Source organism: Dermacentor silvarum, chromosome 8 (assembly GCF_013339745.2).
Source record: "Dermacentor silvarum isolate Dsil-2018 chromosome 8, BIME_Dsil_1.4, whole genome shotgun sequence".
In the NCBI taxonomy this organism is placed as follows: Eukaryota; Metazoa; Arthropoda; class Arachnida; order Ixodida; family Ixodidae; genus Dermacentor; species Dermacentor silvarum.
The window spans coordinates 20,649,441-20,670,632 of record NC_051161.1 but is presented as its reverse complement, the minus strand read 5'-3'; the positions used below and the strand labels follow the sequence as shown (position 1 = coordinate 20,670,632).

Here is a 21,192-nt window from a genome sequence, read left to right as displayed (position 1 = left end):
TTAAGCTTAACACACAGGCCACGTGCTGGAATGCGTCGCTGGGAGTTCGCGGAACGACGCTGCCCCTGATGCTCTGGTATGCCTCCGACATTTCATGCAATAGTGCCGTTACTTTGTCACCGCTTGCATTTTTAGGCAGTCCAAACCTCCACACTCGCGACTTATGAAGGCATATATGGCGTAGGGAATTTTTTGTTTTGTTTTGTTTTGTGTGTAACAGCTCTAACCTTGCGTCGCACGAGGCCACGATAAATGCAGCAGCTGTTTCTCTGAGCCGACATCGGAGCAGACACCGTCGCTTCGTTCTAGCGCTCTTTCTGCAGCAAGCACCATCACCGAAACTGAAAAAAAAAAAAAGCACTTTAATGGAAATATATCAGATGCGGATGGCAACAGGCACGCATGCAATGCGCATATCTTCTCCATATAGCGTAGTCATACAATGCCGGATACCCTTACATGGCTTTCGAATGAACTTCATTTCTGAGCATTGAATATTGCAGAGCATAAAAATAAAATTTGCAAGATGACGAATAAATTTCTACGGCAATATTACGGCTACTTGGCTACGATTTCATTGTTGGTTCGTAGACGAAATAAATAAATAAATAAATAAATAAATAAATAAATAAATAAATAAATAAATAAATAAATAAATAAATAAATAAATAAATAAATAAATAAATAAATAAATAAATAAATAAATAAATAAATAAATAAATAAAAGAGAAGGTGTGCTGTATATACTGATCAAATTGGCACAATCATTCCGACTGTAATATTGACACAAATCATTTGGAAAGTTCATCTCGCTTGTCTATGTCCTAACCTTTCTCCCAAGACAACTTGGCCCAGCCGAACCCAAATAATTCGCATTATACGCGTGCGGTTCCCTACCAATTAAGCTGCCGTGGCGTCAAGCCTCCCGTCTACACCCTTGGGTATTTGTGTTTGTGTTCGAGGTTAGTCCTGGGAGTGTCGGCCAGCGCCATTCGCCGCCATGGCGGCAAATTTAGAAAATTGTTTAATTCAACCGCAGGCTCTACGTATAGTACGTATAGTGAGCTTACAAGCATGCCAACTGGTCAACAAAGCCTCGTCTGCTATCTCATGGCAAAAAAGGCTGCCGAAGTCAAGACTCTCGCTATGCAATAAGCGAGACGAATAAGAGGATCCGAGCACTCGAAACTTGCGGATGGGTGAATCACCGCCGCGGTAGATTAATTAATATAGCACCACGCGCGTAATGCGGAATATGCGGGTTCGAATCCCATCTGCGGCAAGTTGTGCTTTTGTCTACTTCCCTTTTGCGTATTGTTTCTACGTTTCAATTAAACGCGACATTTAATTCACCCCACGCATTTTATTGTAACGAACAAACTTTCCTCACGTACGATTGAGGAGAACCGAACATTGCTCAAAAACAAGCTATCTCACCTGATCAATAAATTTGTTCTGGTGATAGCCATAAAACACCATAAGAAAGCCCCGTGGTTTACGCAAAAAACTTCGCTGTCTTAACAATAAAAAGAAATGCCTTTACCGTAATTCCGTTAAAAACCGTCTTTCAGAATTCTGTCTCAAGTACAAAAAGTCAGGTAAGGGAACGACAATCATTGTTAAGCTCTACGCGCCGTAAATTGTTTAACCATGATTTGTCGTCCATTGTCCAATTAAAGCCCCAAAAGTTCTGGCAGATAATAAGCGCGCGTAAACATTCCGATGTCATTCTCACAGATAACAGTAGCGAAATAATCCCAGAGTCGGACTGCGCAGACCACCTGAATACTACTTTAATCTCTGTATTCATGCACGAGAGCACTACTTCATATCCTGATATTTGCTTTTTCACAGAAGCTTATATGCCAGAGGTAATTTTTGATCAGAATGGCATCCTCTCTCTGCTGAATAAACTTAAAGCTTCTACGGCTTCGGATCACATTGGATTTAATAACGAGGTACCAAAACATTTATCCGACCAGCCTTGCCCCATTACTATCCGCTCTTTTTTCTCAGTCATTATCAACTAACGGCGTTCCTCATGACTGGTGTGTTGCCAAAGTCATACCCATTATTAACCATGGCAATCGTTGTTCACCACTTAACTATAGGCCAATTCTTTAGCTAGTACCATTTGCAAGCCCATGAAACATATAATGAAATTACCACGAAGATCACGGAGTCATCTATCAGACGGTCTTCGCAAGGAATAATTGGGCGAAACACAGCTTGCTGGGTTCATTGATATGTCATCGTCACCTCAATTGTCGCCGGCTTAAAGGTTGAGGCAATTTCTTTTAGAATGGAAACTTTCGACCATGCCTCACACCACAGACTTCTATTAAAATTGACAATGGCCAATATTCACAAAGATGTAGTTGCGTGGATACAAGACTCCCTTTCTTCTCAAACACAATTTACATCCGTTAATAACTGCAATTCTTCTGTCGGCCATGTAACTTCTGGTATCCGTCAAGGCAGTGTTATCGGTGTTTTTCATTCACATAAACGACATACCCTTTCGTGTTTGTTCCCGTATTAGGTTATTCGCTGATTTACCGTAACGTAAATCATCTGTTTGTGCCCCGGTGGCCGCGCTGCCGGGCGCCGACGCGAATCGGCGGTCGTTCATCAAAACAGTGATGCGTTTATTTAGGAATAGCCGAAGGAAGGGAAAAGGCCGACCACTGTCACCTGCCAGACTTGTAGGCAGAACTGTGGCTGCTGTTAAGGGATCGATGCTATTCCTAAATAAACGCATCACTGTTTTGATGATCCAAATATCTTACTATCAGGGAGGGAGCAGTCTACTTGCTAAACCCGAACTAAGGGGCTTTAGCATAATGATGATATATTGGCATCCCCTTTGAAACGGGGCGGCGCCAAATAGTCACCTAGCCTGCTTCATTTAATCAGGTATACTTTACATGTTCTTTATTTGGCATTTTTGCATACCTCTCATTATTCTTTTTTTCAAAAATTTAATTGGAAAGCTACCTATGATTTTAAGAGCACAAACAGATCCGAGGCGCCGCCATGGTTCACATTCTCCCGTGCGGCGGCGTCACATTCCGAGGGCCCAGCTGCCCTGGAAAATGAATTGCGCGGCGCGGGGCGGCGCACACGGCTCGGTTTTCGCGCCACTATAACATGACGAACCTGGCGTCGCCAACCTCCCTGGACGCTAGCTGACGTGCACGCTGTGTCGGACTATAAAGTGACCTTAACCCTCTCTCGGGTAGCGGCACAGCGCTTTTTGCGCCGCGCTTCCCCTTCCTCGGGAGTGACGATCTTCTTCAGCCGTCCCATAATCACGGCGATGATCTCAGCGCGGTGGTGCGAGGCGCGTACTGTCGCCGCGCCGGGGCGACACGGAGCCGGAGCTTTTATCCTGTGCAGTGACGTCATATCCGCAGCTGTGGCGCTGCTGTTGCGGCGCGCACAAGTGGCGAGGGTGGTGAGGCCGCTGGGAGGCTCCGCAAGGATTAGCTATGGCGAGGGTTACCTGGGAGCATAGAGTTTCTCACTATAACACCTAGAGGGTAAACTGGCGCCACCGTCTATGCGAGTTTCTTAAAGTGCGCCGTGCCCTCATGGGAATGATGGGATATGTGTCTGCGAGGCTTGTGTTGGCTGGTGTTGAACGAGGTTTCGTCTAAAACGTGGACATGGCTACACAAATAATGCGTTATTAAAATCTACATAAAAGGCTTTCATTCACCCATATTACATCTGTCAAAGTTTACTCACCTAAAATGCAGAATCAAGCGAAGAAAAGCAAAAACAGACAAGTTGTTCCAAAGCGAGCGATAATCTTGTTGTCTGCCCTCCAACTTAAGCGGCCAGCTGATACTTTTTACGTTTCATATAACTGTGCATCCAATAGTAAGTCCTCAAAATTAAACAAAACATGTTTTTGTGTAATAATATAGCTAAATATAATAATAGCTAAAGCAGTTTTTTACAGGCTGTTTTAGCAGGAAATGAATCATTGTGACAGACGGAACCGTGCTAGCTGCAGGCGCGTCTTCAAGGCGTTCTGGCTCTCCAAGAACGATGCCAATCCGAAGTCACAATATACCAGCATTCCCATGGATACCACAGCGCAGCAGCGCCAGTTTTCCCTCTAGGTAATTGTTCATTGAACGACTGCTGCTGCTTGTCCGCCCAAATGAAAGGCACATCATCACGTGTAAGTCGTGTCAGAGGTTCAGCAATTCTCGAGAATCCCTCGACGAAGCGTCTATAATAGGCGCACAAACCAAGGAAGCGTTGGACAGCCTTCTTGTCTGTTGGTGGTGAAAACTCGGCGACGGCAGCTAACTTGTCGGGGTCTGGTCGGACACCTTTAGGACCAACGACATGGCCAAGAAATTTAAGCTCTTGGAACCCAAAGTAGCATTTCTCAGGCTTGATGGTGAGGTCGGCAGTACGGATCGCAGCGAGGACGCTCTCGAGTCGTGCGAGATGTTCGTCAAACGTGTTCGAAAACACGACGACGTCATCCAAGTATACGAGGCAGGTTTGCCATTTGAGTTCAGCAAGCACGGTATCCATCATTCGCTGAAAGGTGGCAGGTGTGGAACAGAGACCGAAGGGGAGAACTTTGAACTCATAAAGTCCGTCAGGTGTCACAAACGCTGTTTTTTCACGATCCTGTTCCTCAACTTCGATTTGCCAATACCCGGATTTAAGATCCAACGAAGAAAAAAAAAAAAAGCTTGGCATATTGTAGACGATCCAATGCGTCGTCGATGCGTGGCAATGGATAAACATCACGCTTGGTGACACGGTTCAACTTTCTGTAATCTACACAGAAACGTAGTATAGTGAGAAACTCTATGCCTGGGAGAGTTTGGTAACCTCGCCGAGGTGATGACGTCACGTGCGTCGCTTCGCAACGCCTCGCACCAGCTGCGCGAGGCGTTGCTAGAAGACGCACGTGACGTCATCGCTCGGCGAGGTTTTCCAGCGTACAACTGACGGCAAATGCCCAGGTTAAACAGCTTCGCTGTAAAAAAGTTTATTGAGTGCAAAATCTCTTCGGCACTCGTACCAAAACAGGGAAGAAAATATACATGCTATCAAAGTCTTCGTGACACAATAACTAAACGTAATTGTAGAGACTGGTTGCTAAGTTCACTGCGTTAACAATACTGTAAAAACCGTGCTAATTATTATAAGTAATTATCCGAGACAATGTGCCTTCGTTCCTCTAACAAGTGCCCATGCGCGAGAATATCGCCTGTAAACCTCAAAACATAGCACAAGTACGTATCTTCAAAACAAAATAAGAAAAGAGCACTAAAAGCTTAGCTAACTAAATATCCAGACATGTGTTTGTCGTAGAACCAAAACAAAAGCCGCTTTTCGCAGTCATGAGCAGAACAAAAACTAGTAAAACAGTATCCAACTCAAAAACAAAACGAACGACCCGACTTGGGCCATTTTCAGTTCTTTATATGTAGCTCAGTAGCAAAATAAGCAAAGCGGCTGACTCACCAGGTCTACCACAATCAAAAAAAGATGGCTGACTAATGGAGTAGCACACGAGGAATAAGGATTATAAACAGGGATAAGGTGCCTCAGAAAGGCTGGCCAACGTTTCGATAGGAGGACCTATCTTCGTCAAAGGCGGCCTCGTCATCCTCGGCGGGTTAGTTTTAAAGGGTTAGTGGAGTGACGTCACGTCGATGTCCGCTGTGGCTGTCTGTAAAGGGGGAGACTGAAAAGAGAATGAGCGCCGGCGCTTGACTGGCTAGGCGCGGCTTCTAAGACGAGGGGACAAGAGCGGGAGAGCGAGAAAGTGGCAAAAAAAATTATATAAAAAAAAAAACACCGTCAGAGGGGGTTGGGGGAGCGAGAGGCGAGTGAGCGTTCGGAGGAGTCGTGGTTGGCGTGCGTTTGGGGTCCCTGAAGAGCCGGTCAGTGTGCGGGTCACAATACGAGTTGAAAGCATGACTTGAGTAGCGTAGCATCAAGGCATCGGGTAATTTTGTGGTTGACAGGGAGCAGCTTGGTCCGTCAAGGGACGTTAGCCTCACTAGTTCGCCCTAGGCGTCGTCGCGGCGGTATACAGAATTGGCGAGACCTTGAGTGGTCAAGGCGCCGAAAAAGGTATCCTGGCGTCTGGGATTTTGGACTGTCTCGGTGTGGATCTCGTGTGGAGAGAAGAAAAAAAAAAGGGAAAACGCGCGTTTGAGAGAGAAAAAAAATAACCGGCGCAGGAGGGTGACAGTGTAGAAAAAATATAATTAGAAATTTGAACCTGGGGGGGAGACAGGTAACCATACGAGCGCTTTTCCAAGTACACCTGTCTCCCCCCCAGGTTCAAATTTCTAATTATATTTTTTCTACACTGTCACCCTCCTGCGCCGGTTTCTTTTTTTTCTCTCTCAAACGCGCGTTTTCCCCCTTTTTTTTTTCTTCTCTCCACACGAGATCCACACCGAGACAGTCCAAAATCCCAGACGCCAGGATACCTTTTTCGGCGCCTTGACCACTCAAGGTCTCGCCAATTCTGTATACCGCCGCGACGACGCCTAGGGCGAACTAGTGAGGCTAACGTCCCTTGACGGACCAAGCTGCTCCCTGTCAACCACAAAATTACCCGATGCCTTGATGCTACGCTACTCAAGTCATGCTTTCAACTCGTATTGTGACCCGCACACTGACCGGCTCTTCAGGGACCCCAAACGCACGCCAACCACGACTCCTCCGAACGCTCACTCGCCTCTCGCTCCCCCAACCCCCTCTGACGGTGTTTTTTTTTTTATATAATTTTTTTTGCCACTTTCTCGCTCTCCCGCTCTTGTCCCCTCGTCTTAGAAGCCGCGCCTAGCCAGTCAAGCGCCGGCGCTCATTCTCTTTTCAGTCTCCCCCTTTACAGACAGCCACAGCGGACATCGACGTGACGTCACTCCACTAACCCTTTAAAACTAACCCGCCGAGGATGACGAGGCCGCCTTTGACGAAGATAGGTCCTCCTATCGAAACGTTGGCCAGCCTTTCTGAGGCACCTTATCCCTGTTTATAATCCTTATTCCAGGTCTACCACAAGTAAACCGCATACTAATTGTAAGTCCAGCGTTCCCAGTGACGTATTTGGAAACGCAGCCATCCGCTAAAGTGCTCTAATAGGAAAGGATAGAGAAAACCGTTACACTTTTCCGTTTTCTTTGTAAAGTTACAAGTATAAAAAAAAGGCGATATGACAATGGAGATTCTGATATCAGACCATGTGAGCCGTCTCCGCCCAAGGCAACAATTCTTTTTTCTCCATCTTTAAGAGATTACCTCGCCTAGAACGGTAGCCGTACTGCAGTACGAAAAGCGCAAGGATACTAACAAACGAATCGAGACGAGCTCAAGGCATTTACTTATAGCTGCGTTTTTCGTAAGCTTCATCGCATCGTATGTTTAACGATCACACAATGTCGGAAAACAAGTCTTATCTGCTACTAGTGCTACTTGAAAACACAGGTAACCGTCACTACCCTCAAAAGCTGCGCGCTTTTATATGAAAATGCGCGCTTTATGAAAACTCGCAGCTTTTGAAATATGAAAACGCGTAGTATAACACTGCGATTGCAACGATAAACAAGTGAAATATCGTGCGCGGCGTCGTTTGTAAGCGCACGGAAGTCCAAACAAAGGCGATAGCCATTTCTTGAACGAATGGCGTATTTCTCTTGCTTACATCAGTTGTATCAAAGGACGGTTTCATTGAACTTTTGCTGAGGAGCACCATTGTTCAGGAAATACAATTGGAAGAAGATACATTGAATGTCAATGTAGAACCACTGGCCGCTGGATAAAAAATAAAGTTGCGGCCTGCCGCGTCGGGCGCGCTGCTATGGGAGCGAACGTGACGGCCGTAGTTGCATTGTCGGCCGCTTGGCTGGGCCGAACGGCGCTAGCTGACGGGGTTGGAACGCGTCAGCTTGCACGCGCGACGGCCTTCCAAGCGCGTTCCTGACGCATTTGCTATGCCAATGCCAGACAACAGCCCCTGGCGTGTGGCGCCACGGCGGATCACACCGTTTTCGATGCACGCGGCAGGCCTCACCTTTTTTTTTTCTTTTTTTTTAAATCCAGCGGCCGTGGTAGAACCATGAAAAGACAATGCTTATTCCATGAGGTTAACTTAAAACATCTTGAAGATGCTTACAACTTGTGCCACCTTATCTATGTGCGCGGAAGTCAAACAAGACTTAAAAGCGTTTTAAGATAGTGGAAATGACCATGCTCGACTCAAGCCGCAACTGCCGATATTTCTGACACTTCGCGCAGAGTGTTCTATCGACAACGTTAATGCACTGCATCGTCACATAGTACCTTATGCCAAAACTTATCAGCATTGTAAGGCATGTCTTGAAAAGCACAGGCATGTGACACATACACCCCTGCAGTGTTCTAAGGTTCAGGTCTACAAGCCTCCCAATGGTTAAGAAGCCGTTGGTATGGCAGGGTCGATTGCCACTGAGTAAGAGTAAGGTCCTGTAGTGTCCTCGAAGAACGTCCCTGTGCGGGCAATGACTGAGCGGTAGGAGATCTCTTTGCAGCTGTGCTGGGGAGTAGCGCAGTGCGCAGCAACCGGGGAATTCTCAGAAGTACGTGTGTTCGGCGCATTCGTTGTTGGCAGTACTGTCGGACAGGCGGGTGCTACCGTTCTTCATCGCATCCTGGTCCTTGATGGCAGTCAGGCCGAGCTTCTCCGATGGGGGAGTAGCCCCTGCAGGATGAGTCTGACGTAAAGATAAGGTACGTCACTCAACGTTCGCTCACTGCGATTGGTGAACGGGTTAAGTTCAACCTCTATGAGCCTGCATGCGAGAACAAAGCTCGTAAAGACGTGCGGCCGCGGCCGATGCATTAAAAAGAAAACGTGAAAATGTAGTGACTGTAGGAAGAGGATTTCTTTTATTTAGGCCATCAGATTGCTTTTACAAAATCTTGAAAATTGCTAAATTTCAGGATAATCGAGTATGAAGTGTAGAACTGTAGTTTGGCAGTTAAAAACAATATCACTATTCTGTAAACTGCACAAATTAATACATCTAAAGCGGACGAAATTGATGCATTATGTACGGCTGTGAAATATACCACTGATTTCTGAGTAGGGTTCTTGTGAAACCCTCGTTTAATCAGTGCAACGATTTCACCCAGGCTGTGTTATCCATATATCAAATTTGTCCGCTTGAGATGAATGCTCTAACGGATGCAGTTTAGAGAACTGCGATGTCTATTTTTGGGATAGAGTTCCCTATTTGTAAACTTCGCCCTTCAATTTTTTCTTGTTGAAAATTCTGGTTTTTCGGTATTTTTCATTGTAGAGTTCCGCCTCAAGTGCAACAAATTTAATTCAAATGGGTGTATCGGTTGTCTCAAAAGCATTTATGCGTTTTACATAGATTTCAATAGGCTACAGGACTGAGTGACCGTCTGCGACATGGAGCAGGGAACTGTAAGTACGTCGGCGACATGAACATTGGACTTTCTCTTCTCTCTTTTTCTCTCCTTTCACCCCTTCCCCCTGTGCAGGGTAACCAACCGGGCTCAGTCATCCCATCACACCACTTTATTACCTGGTCATGGCTAATCTCCCCGCCGTTCATTCATTTTTGCCCTCTATTTGAATAGGGAAATTGTAGTTGCCTTCGAGCTAAAGCTTCGTCTTCAAGGGTCCCTCACCAGGTCTGGTCATATTGAGCTGACAAGCGCCGTGCATACAATGCGCGCTAGCGATCGCGTCTGCCATGTATTACATCGCTACGCGCCGCGGAAAGAGCTGACATTTAAAACCAAATGCCCTGTGCCCTTCTCCTCGTGGACGCCGCGCTCCCTGCCGGAGAGTCGACGTCAATCGCTCAAGGATTCTACGTATGTCGCCGTGCTGTGACGTCACTTTCAGTGACACGTGCCTGAGGATTATTCTAGGCAAGAGCAGTTATTTGTTCGAGCTGTTGCTTCAATAGACGAATTATAGTTGAGAGAAATAATAAAACCTACAAACCGAATGTCTGCGTGAGTTTTTTTCTTTTTGTTTTTTTAGTTCGTACCGTGGCGAGAGAGAAGTATACTTCCGTTTCGTCTGCTCGTTCCCTTGTCGTGCGGTCGCGCGCGCAGACAGCGAGACTCATTTACTACCGTGTTCCAGCGCGATCATGCTCTGTGATCCGCTTGCGTCTGCCTCAGTGTTCGTGAGAGCGCACCGCCTTCGGAGCTTAACTTAACGTCATTTTTCCGGAAGCCGTAGCAGGCGCGCGCTCTCGCACACCGTTTCCAGGGTGGAGCGCGTAGAGCGCGCTCCGTAATCACGCACCGGAAGTCGCTTTTTAGCCGTTAAGTTTAAAAGAGAGCACTCTGTTTGCTAGAGCGCGCTCGAGCGCCTTAGCTTAACGCACCCAGTGTCTATGTTGGCGGTGACGCTCGCCTCCTGAAATCATGGGCTCGCGGCACAGAAATGTTCCTATCTCGGCTATTGAACCAATTTGAAAAATTCCTGCGGTAGAACGCTCCTAGAGGGCACGTAACAACTTCCATCGTATAACCGAAATTCGCTATGTGGCCTGGCGAGGGGCCCTTTGAGCCCGACATTCTCCTTGAGCAAGGGTGCAGAATGCCTCTCGAGCAAGTAACGTTTCCGTCCAGGAAGGCATTAGGGATGACATGATCAAAGTTGCGCGTGAAACCGAGAAGAAACTAAAGGATACCGAGAAAGGCGTTCGAAAATGCGTACTTGCGCAATGATCGTGGTTTGCTTAGTCTGTGTATTTGGCCTTAACGTGTTTTTAATTACTAGGTTATTTCCTGTATAAATCCTGACCTCCTTTTTTGTATCCCATGCAACTTCCTTTCCCTTTCACAATGCCGGACGGGACATTAAGGATTTGAAAGAAGACGGCGACGTTTTTTTCCCCTGACGTCATTCGGAATTAGGCAGAATGTACTGAACAGGACCGGGACTTTCTTCCCATTTACAGCAGCCGCACGAAGCGAAACGAAAGGTGTTGGTTACATGACGGTTAAGAAGGTAAGTTGAAGCTACAAAAGCGCGCACGAACACTTTCTTTGCTCGCGGCGTTATATATTACCGGCTTACTGGAAGCTTGTTGTTCATGCACTCAATTGTTAACAAGATGCTCACCTAAACGGCCACTGCCTATGTGCCGAAGACACAGGTAGGTCAGAGTGCACAGAATTGCACACCCGGCCGACGAGTAGCCAAGGTAGCGGAATGTCAGACGGGAGCCGATTTTGTCGATGCTCATTCCACCCAGCAGGTTTCCGGCGGCGACGCCTGGGGAAAAAGAAAAACGATGAAAGGTCAAAGCTTCCATTTTTACCTAGCTACGTCACTCTGCAGCTTCGGGCACTTTGGGCTACTCAGCAACCACATTTACAGTAACGTGATCCATCGGAACAATCTGAAAACATTTCTGAACAATTCCGACCACACGCTGGCAAGAAATGCGCGTAGGACGCGCATGTGCACAGCCATATCTCGACAGAAGGCGCTTGCTTCGTTAAATGGCGCAAAAACGCAGTTTGGCACGCGCTCACAGATCAAGTATGATTTTGTACCTGCCTGTCCGCGCATACATTCGCGTATCACCTCTGTTAAATCTGTCCGTCACGTAAGACGGACATACCCTCTTAAGAAATGGCTCATACCCCCGCAAACGCGGCCTTCCCATTACGACGACAGAAGTGAAATTCTACGCTCGAATTATGAGCGGCAACGGAGCCACCTGTGGAAAAAGACGACGAGGAATGCGTGAGCCGTGGCACGAGCGCGTTCGCGCGCTTGCGCCAAGGGGTGCCAACCCATTCCCCTTGGTTGCCTTATCAGGCGCACAATATGTCACGCATTACCTCGTACATTCACAGAGCCATCGTTTCATACACAGGTGGCCGTTAAACCGTGCACCGACGCGAGCGGCGATATCCGTTTGTTGTTGCTCTTTTCACTATCACTTCTTAGGTGAGGGCTTTAAAGGAGAGTTCTTCTGAGTGGACGCCATACAATCCCGGTTCTTAGCCATAGACAGCTTCGGTGTAAAAAGAAAAAAAAAAGAAAGAAAAGAAACGCAGGCCAGTGCGATGGGGGAAAGGCGCACAACGTTGATCGGCCTCTCCAGCACTTTCCTGGCTTATTTCATTGACGCGAACGCTTCCAGTCTCATACCCATGGCCACACAAGTGGCGTTATCAAGGAAGTGTTACATGACAATGGTGAATCTATTGTCATGTTTGAAGTTGCCCAAAGCGAACATGAAAGACTAAACACTTTCATACGCCCAATCCTGCGCTGTCCAAAGCAATATACTAAAGAGAGGCGCGCAAAACCACAGACACCACTCACCGAGACCTTCGAAAGTCGAGCCCAAGATGCACATCATCGAAGCAGCCGTCCCAGGTGTAGCCGCCCGCTTGGCGAACACACACATGGCGCAGTAGGCAAGAGGAAAGATGGCGCCGCCCACGATATCCACGATGAGCCCATACCAGGGGTTGACAAGGTATGAGTAGCCGATGAACTTGATTGACAACGCCAGCAAGGCCGCCGAGTAAGAAAAGAAGTACCCGACGCGCTCGAGTATTGTCTTGGAGACGAAGAAGAGCGGCACCTCCACGCACAAGCTCATCACCGTGTTGGTCAGGCCAATCATCAGCTTAGAGGCTTGCAGGTCTTCCAGGTACCATGTGCTGAAGCACCAGACGACACCCATGAGAGCGCCAACTATGAACGTCCACGCAGTGAACAGCACGATCTCGACGTCGCAGAACAGGATCGCGATGTCTCTGAGAAAGTTCACGGACAAGTCTGCCGTACGCAAGCGGGGCATGCAGCATATGAGGAGTATGTTCAAAGCCATGATGGCCGCGAAAAGATAGAAGCCCGGCTTGTAGTCGGTGTAGGAAGAGTCACTGGCTTCGTCGATCATGAATCCTATCAGGGGGCTCACAACGCCCCAACTGACGGTGCCCCAGAGACGCTGGCGCCCGAAAGCGTTCACGTTGTCACCCAGCAGCTCGCAGACGGCAGCATCCGTGACGGTGTACATGGTTACCGCAGACGCCCAAGCGATGACGACCGAAATGGTGTAGATCCAGAAGTTGCCCTCGTACGGAGTGGCATCGCATGGACAACGCAGGGCGGCATAAGTGTCACTGGCATTAACCGACACATTGATGCATATCTTGGACACGTCACTTAAGTTGACCAGGATGTCCGAAGCACTCGTGACGTTGACGTTCACTGAATAGTCATCTGCAATCACTGTTAGGTTGCAGGAAATCGGGGCGCTCTCGCGAGCCCCGGAGACAACGCAAGAGGCCAAACTTGCGTTCGACACCATCAGCTGACTAGTGTTACAGTTTATGTAACCGGCGAACGAACTATCGGTGTGCACCTTGATGCTTGGGCTGAAGAAAACAACCCCATGGGAGGCGACCATGATGGCTTGAAGGAAGACGATGACGGCAGTGGCGTTTTGCGTCCGGTCGATGACAAATCCGCACAGAGGCTTTACGATGACGGCGGCCAATGGCGTTAGGGAGAAGATGACAGCGATCATGGCAGCGTTGATTCCTATCTGTCGCCCGATCACGGCCAGGTACGGAGACACGCATGCTTGTCCTGAGAAAGCACACGAAAAGGGAGAAAATTGGTGACATCAGACGATGTAAAACTTACAGGCGCAAGCGTTAGCAAAAGCGATAATTTCATATTGTTTTAAATGTACCGTCGAGAACGAGGCCAGAATTGCATTCAGTAAAGCCTCGCCATCAAGAATTAAGTTACGAGTTCGAGGTGTCGAAGCCTGCTATTCTCTGGCAAAGGCGTTCTACCCGGTGCCGCGATTCGGTGGATATGGCGCTCTGCTGTAGAGCAGACCGCTAGGGAATTCGGTCCCATGGCAACCACACTTCAGTGGGGGCGATAGGCTATAACGCTCGTGAATGCCGAGATTTAGGTACACGTTAAATGTCGCCAGGTGAATAAAATTAATCCGGAGCACTTTACTTCGGTGTCTCTCAAAACCCACCGTGATGTTTTAGAACGTTAAACTCCACAATACGTTTAAAAGACATTCTCGAGTGCTGTCCACTACTAGGCGGATCACAAGTCACCCGTGATGGCTCCGCGTCCACCCCATCATGCAAGGGATAAAATGGCAGTGACGAGCGGATGAACGAAGTGATACAGATATGTCTGGGTTGTCTGGAAAACAAATATTGATAACTGCAGCGAATTGTCAGGCCCATAATACCTAAGTGTCTTACAAACCCTTCCAGAACTTTAGCGAGTCACCCAGTTCCCGAACCGGTATGCACTGTTAGAACATCTAACTTATGGACCTTGTGCGCGAGTCACACTTCTCGGTTATGATGACCCTCAAAGCCAGCAGGTGAGAAACAGGTTTTGTACTAGCTTCCCACCACGGCATAGAGCTATGAAACCGGCTGTCAATCAAGCCATAAGAGAACATGGCATTACGGGAATGGCAATCCTACGTGCGGAGTTTTCGTAGATAACGCTTGGTTCGACGGAATTTTAGTTGCTGCAAATTTGAGAAAAAAAAAAAACATCATTTGAATTTCACTCCCGTCGGAATTATGTAGCTACCGTAATTGTTCGTTTTTGAAGGCCCTGAAGACTAAGACAGTGCGTAGAACGCGCGAAGTCAGTCAGATTAGTCGCACCCGCTCTCCTGCGTTCCGACAATGCTTCGTAGACATTTAGAAAGCATTCGTTCAATGTTCATGGTGTGTCAGAGCCATTTTAAAAGCGCCCACTTCATGGTAAGGCACTATCTCAACGACCTGTGGTGCTCACAAATGTACCCGGCGACCGCGTTTCTCCTGTTCTTTTTGCCAACGAATGCAGCCAGGAGAACACAAAGTCGGAGTGGGAAAAGCAGGAATGCTGGGAGGTTAACCAGAATAGAATCCAATCTGGCTGCGCTGAGCTCGGGGAACGGGGCAAGGAAATGCACACACAGAATTAAAAGGCAAGGCAGAACAGAAAACGAAAGAACGATGAGGTGACATACTCGCGGGGGAGGGGGGCTCCGAGTTTCCGCAAAGGCAGCGCGGACCGAAATTTGGAGCGACAGTGAGTCTAGCCGGTTCCGTGCGCTCACGAAAGAGGCACTCTGTAGTCAGAATTTTCAGCTAAGACATTACGTGATCTCTGTCTAGCACGCCTACAGTCGCAAATTTCACTCACATTACATCAAGTTAGCTCGAACAGAATTTCAGTGGGAAGTGTATTAAATGCCATAGGTGTCCTTCCTTAAAACGAAGATCAGGGCCGCGATTTTGTAGCGATGCCTTATGACTTATTTTGGAATAGTCTTATCATCCACCGCTCACGGCCGGCTGATCCCGTTGATAACGCGAGCGGACCGTCGCTCTGACCACTGACAAAGCGCGATAAGCGCGAAAAGGCATTATTACTTTAAAGGCATCGCTACAAAATACCGGCCCAGCGCTGCGGTCATCGCCAGGTGCAACGTTTACGGATGTGACGGATGTGAGCTTTCGTCGCAGCTGCAGGCGTCTATAGGCAGAAGAAAGCCGCTTCTGGGCAGCAGAGGCGCCTGGAAAATATTTTGCAGACCAGCGAGTTAACAGCTCCAGGCACACGGAAGTCTCAGATTATAGCTCAGATTGCGTAGCGTGAATACGGGGACCCAACGGGGCCGAGTTAAGTACTACATAGGATACGAACGTTGATTGCAGGGCCGATGTTTATGATAAGCCAAACGGGGAAGCTGCGTATCTCCGTTCGTCGTTATCAGAAGCGTGGCGGTGTTCCGATAGTGATATATATATATATATATATATATATATATATATATATATATATATATAGCTTTCAATCGCACGGTAGCAATTCCTGCGAAATCGAAAGCCAACCGCTTGCGCTGTCGTGCGATACGCGTTCGCAACAGAGCTGCGTTGGAAAAGTAGCGTGAGGACAAATTCCTAACAGCTGTGCGCTTCCCATAGAGTCACCCGATGCCACTGAAATCGGTCGCATATCTCTAAGCTACAGGCTACCCAAAATCATCAGCCACAGATTTAGCACCGGCGGTTAGTGCCCTGGAGAAGGCGATGATCGTGTCAGTGCCTCCACCATTAAAACCTTTGGAAGAAATACAGGTCGTTAGAACGCTGCGCGCAGCTACTTCAGCAACTTGTTGAAAGGATGAGATGAACGAAGTAATCCGCTGTCGTTGTCACAATTTCTGAAATTGCCCATGAAGAGCTAGAGGCCTTCTGTTGATGCACTTGTGTAGTGTCATATCTTACGGCTTTCTATAAAGCAACATCAAGCGAAATGCAGCCATTTCCATATCTTTTATAACCTATACATGCCATCAGAAAGCTTATGATGGTGGTGGACTTAGCTTGATGCTTGCTTCAACTCAATCTAGTAGGCTGACCGATGCACAGAGTAAGAAACGTGTGATTACTGCATGGACTAACAAGAGCTATTCAGGCAGCTTGTGCTCTTGTGCATGACAAATTAAACAATTACAGCCTTACTCTTTCACGAGCCTGTTACGTCGGTTTAAAAAGCTGATGTTGCGTCGCTTATTATCGTGCCATGAGTCGCGCAAACGTGAGCTCGTCTCTTCAACTTGCACGAAGGCCAGTGCAGCCAAGCCGACGTAATCACGACCAAGCCATCAAACTATGATTAAAATGAATCGAGCTATGGCCACTGAACAAATCGACGGATGTTAAAGTTAAGCGTTTCGGATTCTGTATTCTTGACCACGCTAAGGCCACTTCAACGAGCCGGCAACATCAGAGCACTACAGAGCCACAAGGTTTGTTTGTTACACTGAATAAATAAATGATACCGTTTATGAAAAGAATGGGTACCTCCTGAATATTTAATAATGCAGAAATAACCAGGCACTACTAAATGTGCCGGCAAGAGCACGCCGAAAAAAGGGTAGGCTTATATTCGATCTTTCCACAAATCCCTGCCTATGTTCTGTCAACTCGAGCACATACAGTAACAAGCTTTATGACAGTAAACAAGGGAGGTCGTGCCACTCGATAACTACCAAGTCTTGGCAGTCTTAATCGAAGAAACCACAGAGGCGCCGAAAGATCTCATGGTCAGCAAGCCAACGACATCTAACATTCTCTAGGCTGATACGATCTCGACCGGGTGACGTGGGTCGTCACCACAAGAATCAGGAGACGGCGACGAAGGCGGGCATCGTGATGATGAAAAAGGAAAAGACTGTATTCACTTCATTGGTACATGGTTGTGACTCTATCCGAGTCTCGAGCGGTTCTAACACGGGGGCCAGCACGGCCTTAAATAACGTACCCCTCGCGGTCTTGTGGTAGCCGATGTCTCCCTGGGGAACTTGTGGAAGTGTCAGTGCCTTTGTCAGGTTGTCAAGTGGATGACCTCTTTCCCTTCGTGCCTTCTGCTTTGGGTGCTCACCTTTGCGTCAGCTCAGAGCGTAGAGGGGTGACGCTTTCTCGAGGATGAAGGCGATGATCTCGTCACGGGGAAACGCGCGAGCATGATTCCCACACCTGAGGGATCCAAGCTTCCAGGAAGATGATAACAGCCTCTGGTCATGGGAAAGCGCGCGGGGATGTATCCTACATTTTGAGCGGTCGAATTCCAAGCCGATCATAACAAGGCCAAGTTGGCCAGAAAACCAGCTCGGGCAGCCTGAAATTTGAGCGCGTCAAAGATACAACTGGCCTAAATGTTGACACGGACCCTTCCGCAACGCCAGCTGCAGCAAATAGATTCGCATAGAAATTGTGAGGCTTAAGTGCACTGAAGGAGTAAGAAGGTGATCAGCCCCGATGGACAGAAGCCTCAGAAGCAACCATTTGCAATGAAGCAAAATCCTGAGCAGCATGCTGGTAGTGAAAAATGGAAAGATCGAAGCTCTGAGAATGAGAATGTGCCGGTGCAAACGCATACAGCCGCATTTGTATAGAGCGTGCCAAATTCAGCCACGAAGTGGCGAAAATAGTTACCGACCGCAACTCACACAAACACTGAGCCGTTTAACAAGCGCACTCGCAGGACTGCAGAGCTGTTTCTGACGTGGCTGGGGCAATTTAAGCCCTTGTATCGGCCGACTGGCGCGCCTCGTGTACGAGACCTAACCTAAAGCTTTCGCGCACTGTTCACGCATTATACAAATAGCCATTTCCGGTTGACCCGCACGACTTCGTACAAATAGCCATTTCCGGTTGACCCGCACGACGTCGTACAGATCGTCTAGATTGAGACACGGGCTAAACAAAAAGAACGAGAGGCCGTATTATAGCTCAGCGATCTCCGAACACTCCTCAGCTAAATGTGAGTGCTCATAAAGCTATATAAATGTTCTCTAAAAAATGCTACGTGACCAGCAACAGTCGTTGAAAAGAAAAGTGTACAATCATTGTATTCTACCGGTGCTAACATAGGGGCAGAAACTTGGAGGTTAACAAAGAAGCTCGAGAACAAGTTAAGGGCCGCACAAATAGCGATGGAACGATAAATGTTAGGTCTAACGTAAAGAGACAGGAAGAAGCGGTGTGGATCAGAGAACAAACGGGGATAGCCGATATTCTAGTTGACATTAAGCGGAAAAAATGGAGCTGGGCAGGCCATATGTAATGCGTAGGATGGATAACCGGTGGGTCATTAAGAGTTACAGAATGGATACCAAGAGAAGGGAAGCGCAGTCGAGGACGGCAGAAAACTAGGTGGGGTGATCAAATTAGGAAATTTGTAGGCGCAAGTTGGAATCAGCTAGCACAAGACACGGGTAATTGGAGATAACAGGGAGACGCCTTCATCCTGCAGTGGACATAAATATACGCTGCTGCTGCTGCTGATGATGATGATGATGACCAGCAACAGGCATTTTGCGACGTGAAGCAAGTCACGGGTCGATGTTAGGCTTTCTAATGTGTACGCTATCCCGACACCGTGGACTTCATGTTCAGCTCCCGCTCACTTGGGTTGCTTCAGCAGATGCACAACATCGCATGTGCATGTAGAGCCACGCTATAACTAAGGCAGAGTCTATTGTCCCGGCAGCCGGGATAATTTCTGAAACAAATTTCTCGCGGCACTCACCTCCTATTGGCGCTCGGAAGACACGCGACAAACTGCCGGGAAAAACGATCTGCAGGTATGTCCGAGAGCATGCAGGTGTGTTCTAACCTAACCTTCCGAGAACCAATAGGAGTTGAGTGCCAAGAGAAATTCGTTTCAGAAATTCTCCTGGCTGTCGGGAGAATACAGACCCTGCGTATATAGCAAAACTGTCTGCACGAGCACCTCCAATAGCAGCACCCAGCATAAGCTGACACAAACCAGCAACAACAGTGGCCTTGTTTATCATCCTAAGACCCCTTGTATACAATACATGGCACATTGCCTTCTATAGTGTTTATAAATTCACTCGCAAGTGATTACGCAAAATATTCATTCTGGGTATGAAGTACGGTGCATGTGTAACTGTAAAGAAGTGGTTTACTAATATTCTTCGATCGTCATCCCCTTTCGAGGAATTTGACACTCAATTGATTTAGACTTCTATGTCATCCCCGACGGCCATAAGCAAATTTGAGGTGTCTTTCTAAATCTCCGAGATTGCGTGAAAATACCGGATGCGCCAGCAATTGGCAATGCACTACACGTAGTTCCATCTTCATCTCTGCGTTTCAGCAATAAAATGCAGTTTTTACCATAGCAAACATGAAAACATGAGGAGATGTTCACGTACATGGAGACGCAGTTTCTGGCATCTAACCGTGGCATTTAAATTTTGAAAATTGTTTTTCAGGTTCATAACATCACAGTAGACAATAAAAGCCACCTTGAAGAGAGATTATATCATATAGTTGTGTTCGGGTCTCAGGAGGATACACACACAAAAAAGTAAACTACTCCCGAAAGTTCGCGCCACGTACCTGCGAGGTAGAGGAAGAAGTGGGCCTTCAGCGGCAACAGCTGCCTGTTGACGGACGCCGGCAGGCATCGGCTCCAGCAGGATTCCATCGCCACAGTGTGCTTGTCCTTGGGAAGCGGACGAAAACTTGGCGTGAACTTAGCACATGCGCTCGCATACGTCAACATGAAACACAACGGAAAATATCAAAACTTCAGCACCTGGGAAGGTAAGCGTGCTAAGCGAGGCTCGAACTATCCAACTGCCCATCGACCGCTCAGGCCGAAAGCCGACCGCGCTCATACATATTACGACGGCGACGAGAGATCTTTAGCCTTTGTTCTTCGACCGAGCGTCAAACATGAGCGCGCCAAAAAAATGCGCTAGGGGGCTCGGTAGAATGCACGTGGTTGTTATCGCTTCGGCACTGCCTGATGCTTATCACCGCTCGGTCGCATCGCCGCGTGGTAGCCGAAGGGCGCTAGACATCAGAGGGACAGCGTACAAATCCCATCGACAAACGATAGAAATTAAAGATAGCAAGCAAGGTGTACGTATCAAGAGGAAGCCGCCGTCGGAAACGGTAGATACTTTGACTCAAAGCTTTGTGGACGGTGCGTGTGACGTACGCGGAATCCGTAGTCGATGTAGGTGAAGTGTAGGCTGCTGACATCCCGCTCCGTAGCCACCTGCACGTAACGGCTCCGCCTGCCGCTTCACTGTCAAATTTGATGAAGGTGACGACATAATACAGAGCGTTTCACATGCACGAGACCACAGGCAACCGTTTCCGAGCGAACACTGCTCGGGTTACGGGTCGTCGCTCGTCAACCGCCGAAGCTGTCGTCTTTCTTCTTTATTTTTTTTAGATAAGCATTTTTTTTGTAACATGAATGAAATAAATGGCCATGACAACAAGCAATGATTTCCTGTAGCGGACGCATGTTGCGAACAGTGCGTGCATGCACCAGACGCTGAATAATTAAAATTAAATTCTGAGGTTCTGCGTGCAAAAACCACGATCTGATTATGAGGCATGACGCATTGGGGGACTCCGGATTAACGTTGAACACCTGGGGGTCTTTAACGTGCACTGAATGCATGGCACACGGGCGCTTTTGCATTTCGCCTCATATCGTGGTTATGGCAGGTAAAACGCCACAATTTAATTTTTTAAATGTCTATTTCTCCTGGGAAGACGCCAACAGCACTTGCTTCGATCTAGAATCGAGAGTCCACC

At 47.7% G+C, this 21,192-nt stretch overlaps 1 protein-coding gene across 3 annotated transcripts; it reads right to left on the bottom strand.

Annotated features, from left to right (window-relative positions):
* Positions 1-7,481: 7,481 nt before the first annotated feature.
* Positions 7,482-20,492, bottom strand: LOC119460753 (major facilitator superfamily domain-containing protein 6-B). 3 transcript variants are annotated; one of them, XM_037721835.2, is made up of 5 exons: positions 20,174-20,492; positions 19,975-20,080; positions 12,368-13,645; positions 11,150-11,302; positions 7,482-8,734 (listed from the first exon to the last, which is right to left on the bottom strand). In XM_037721835.2, exons 2-5 carry the CDS (start codon positions 20,060-20,062, stop codon positions 8,607-8,609), a joined length of 1,647 nt encoding a protein of 548 aa, XP_037577763.1. In that variant the 5' UTR covers positions 20,063-20,080; positions 20,174-20,492; the 3' UTR covers positions 7,482-8,606. The 3 variants fall into 3 exon arrangements, with proteins under 3 accessions (XP_037577763.1, XP_049528151.1, XP_049528150.1); XM_049672194.1 differs by having other exon boundaries at positions 7,482-8,747; positions 19,975-20,491; XM_049672193.1 differs by having other exon boundaries at positions 19,975-20,491.
* Between the last annotated feature and the right edge of the window lie 700 nt (positions 20,493-21,192).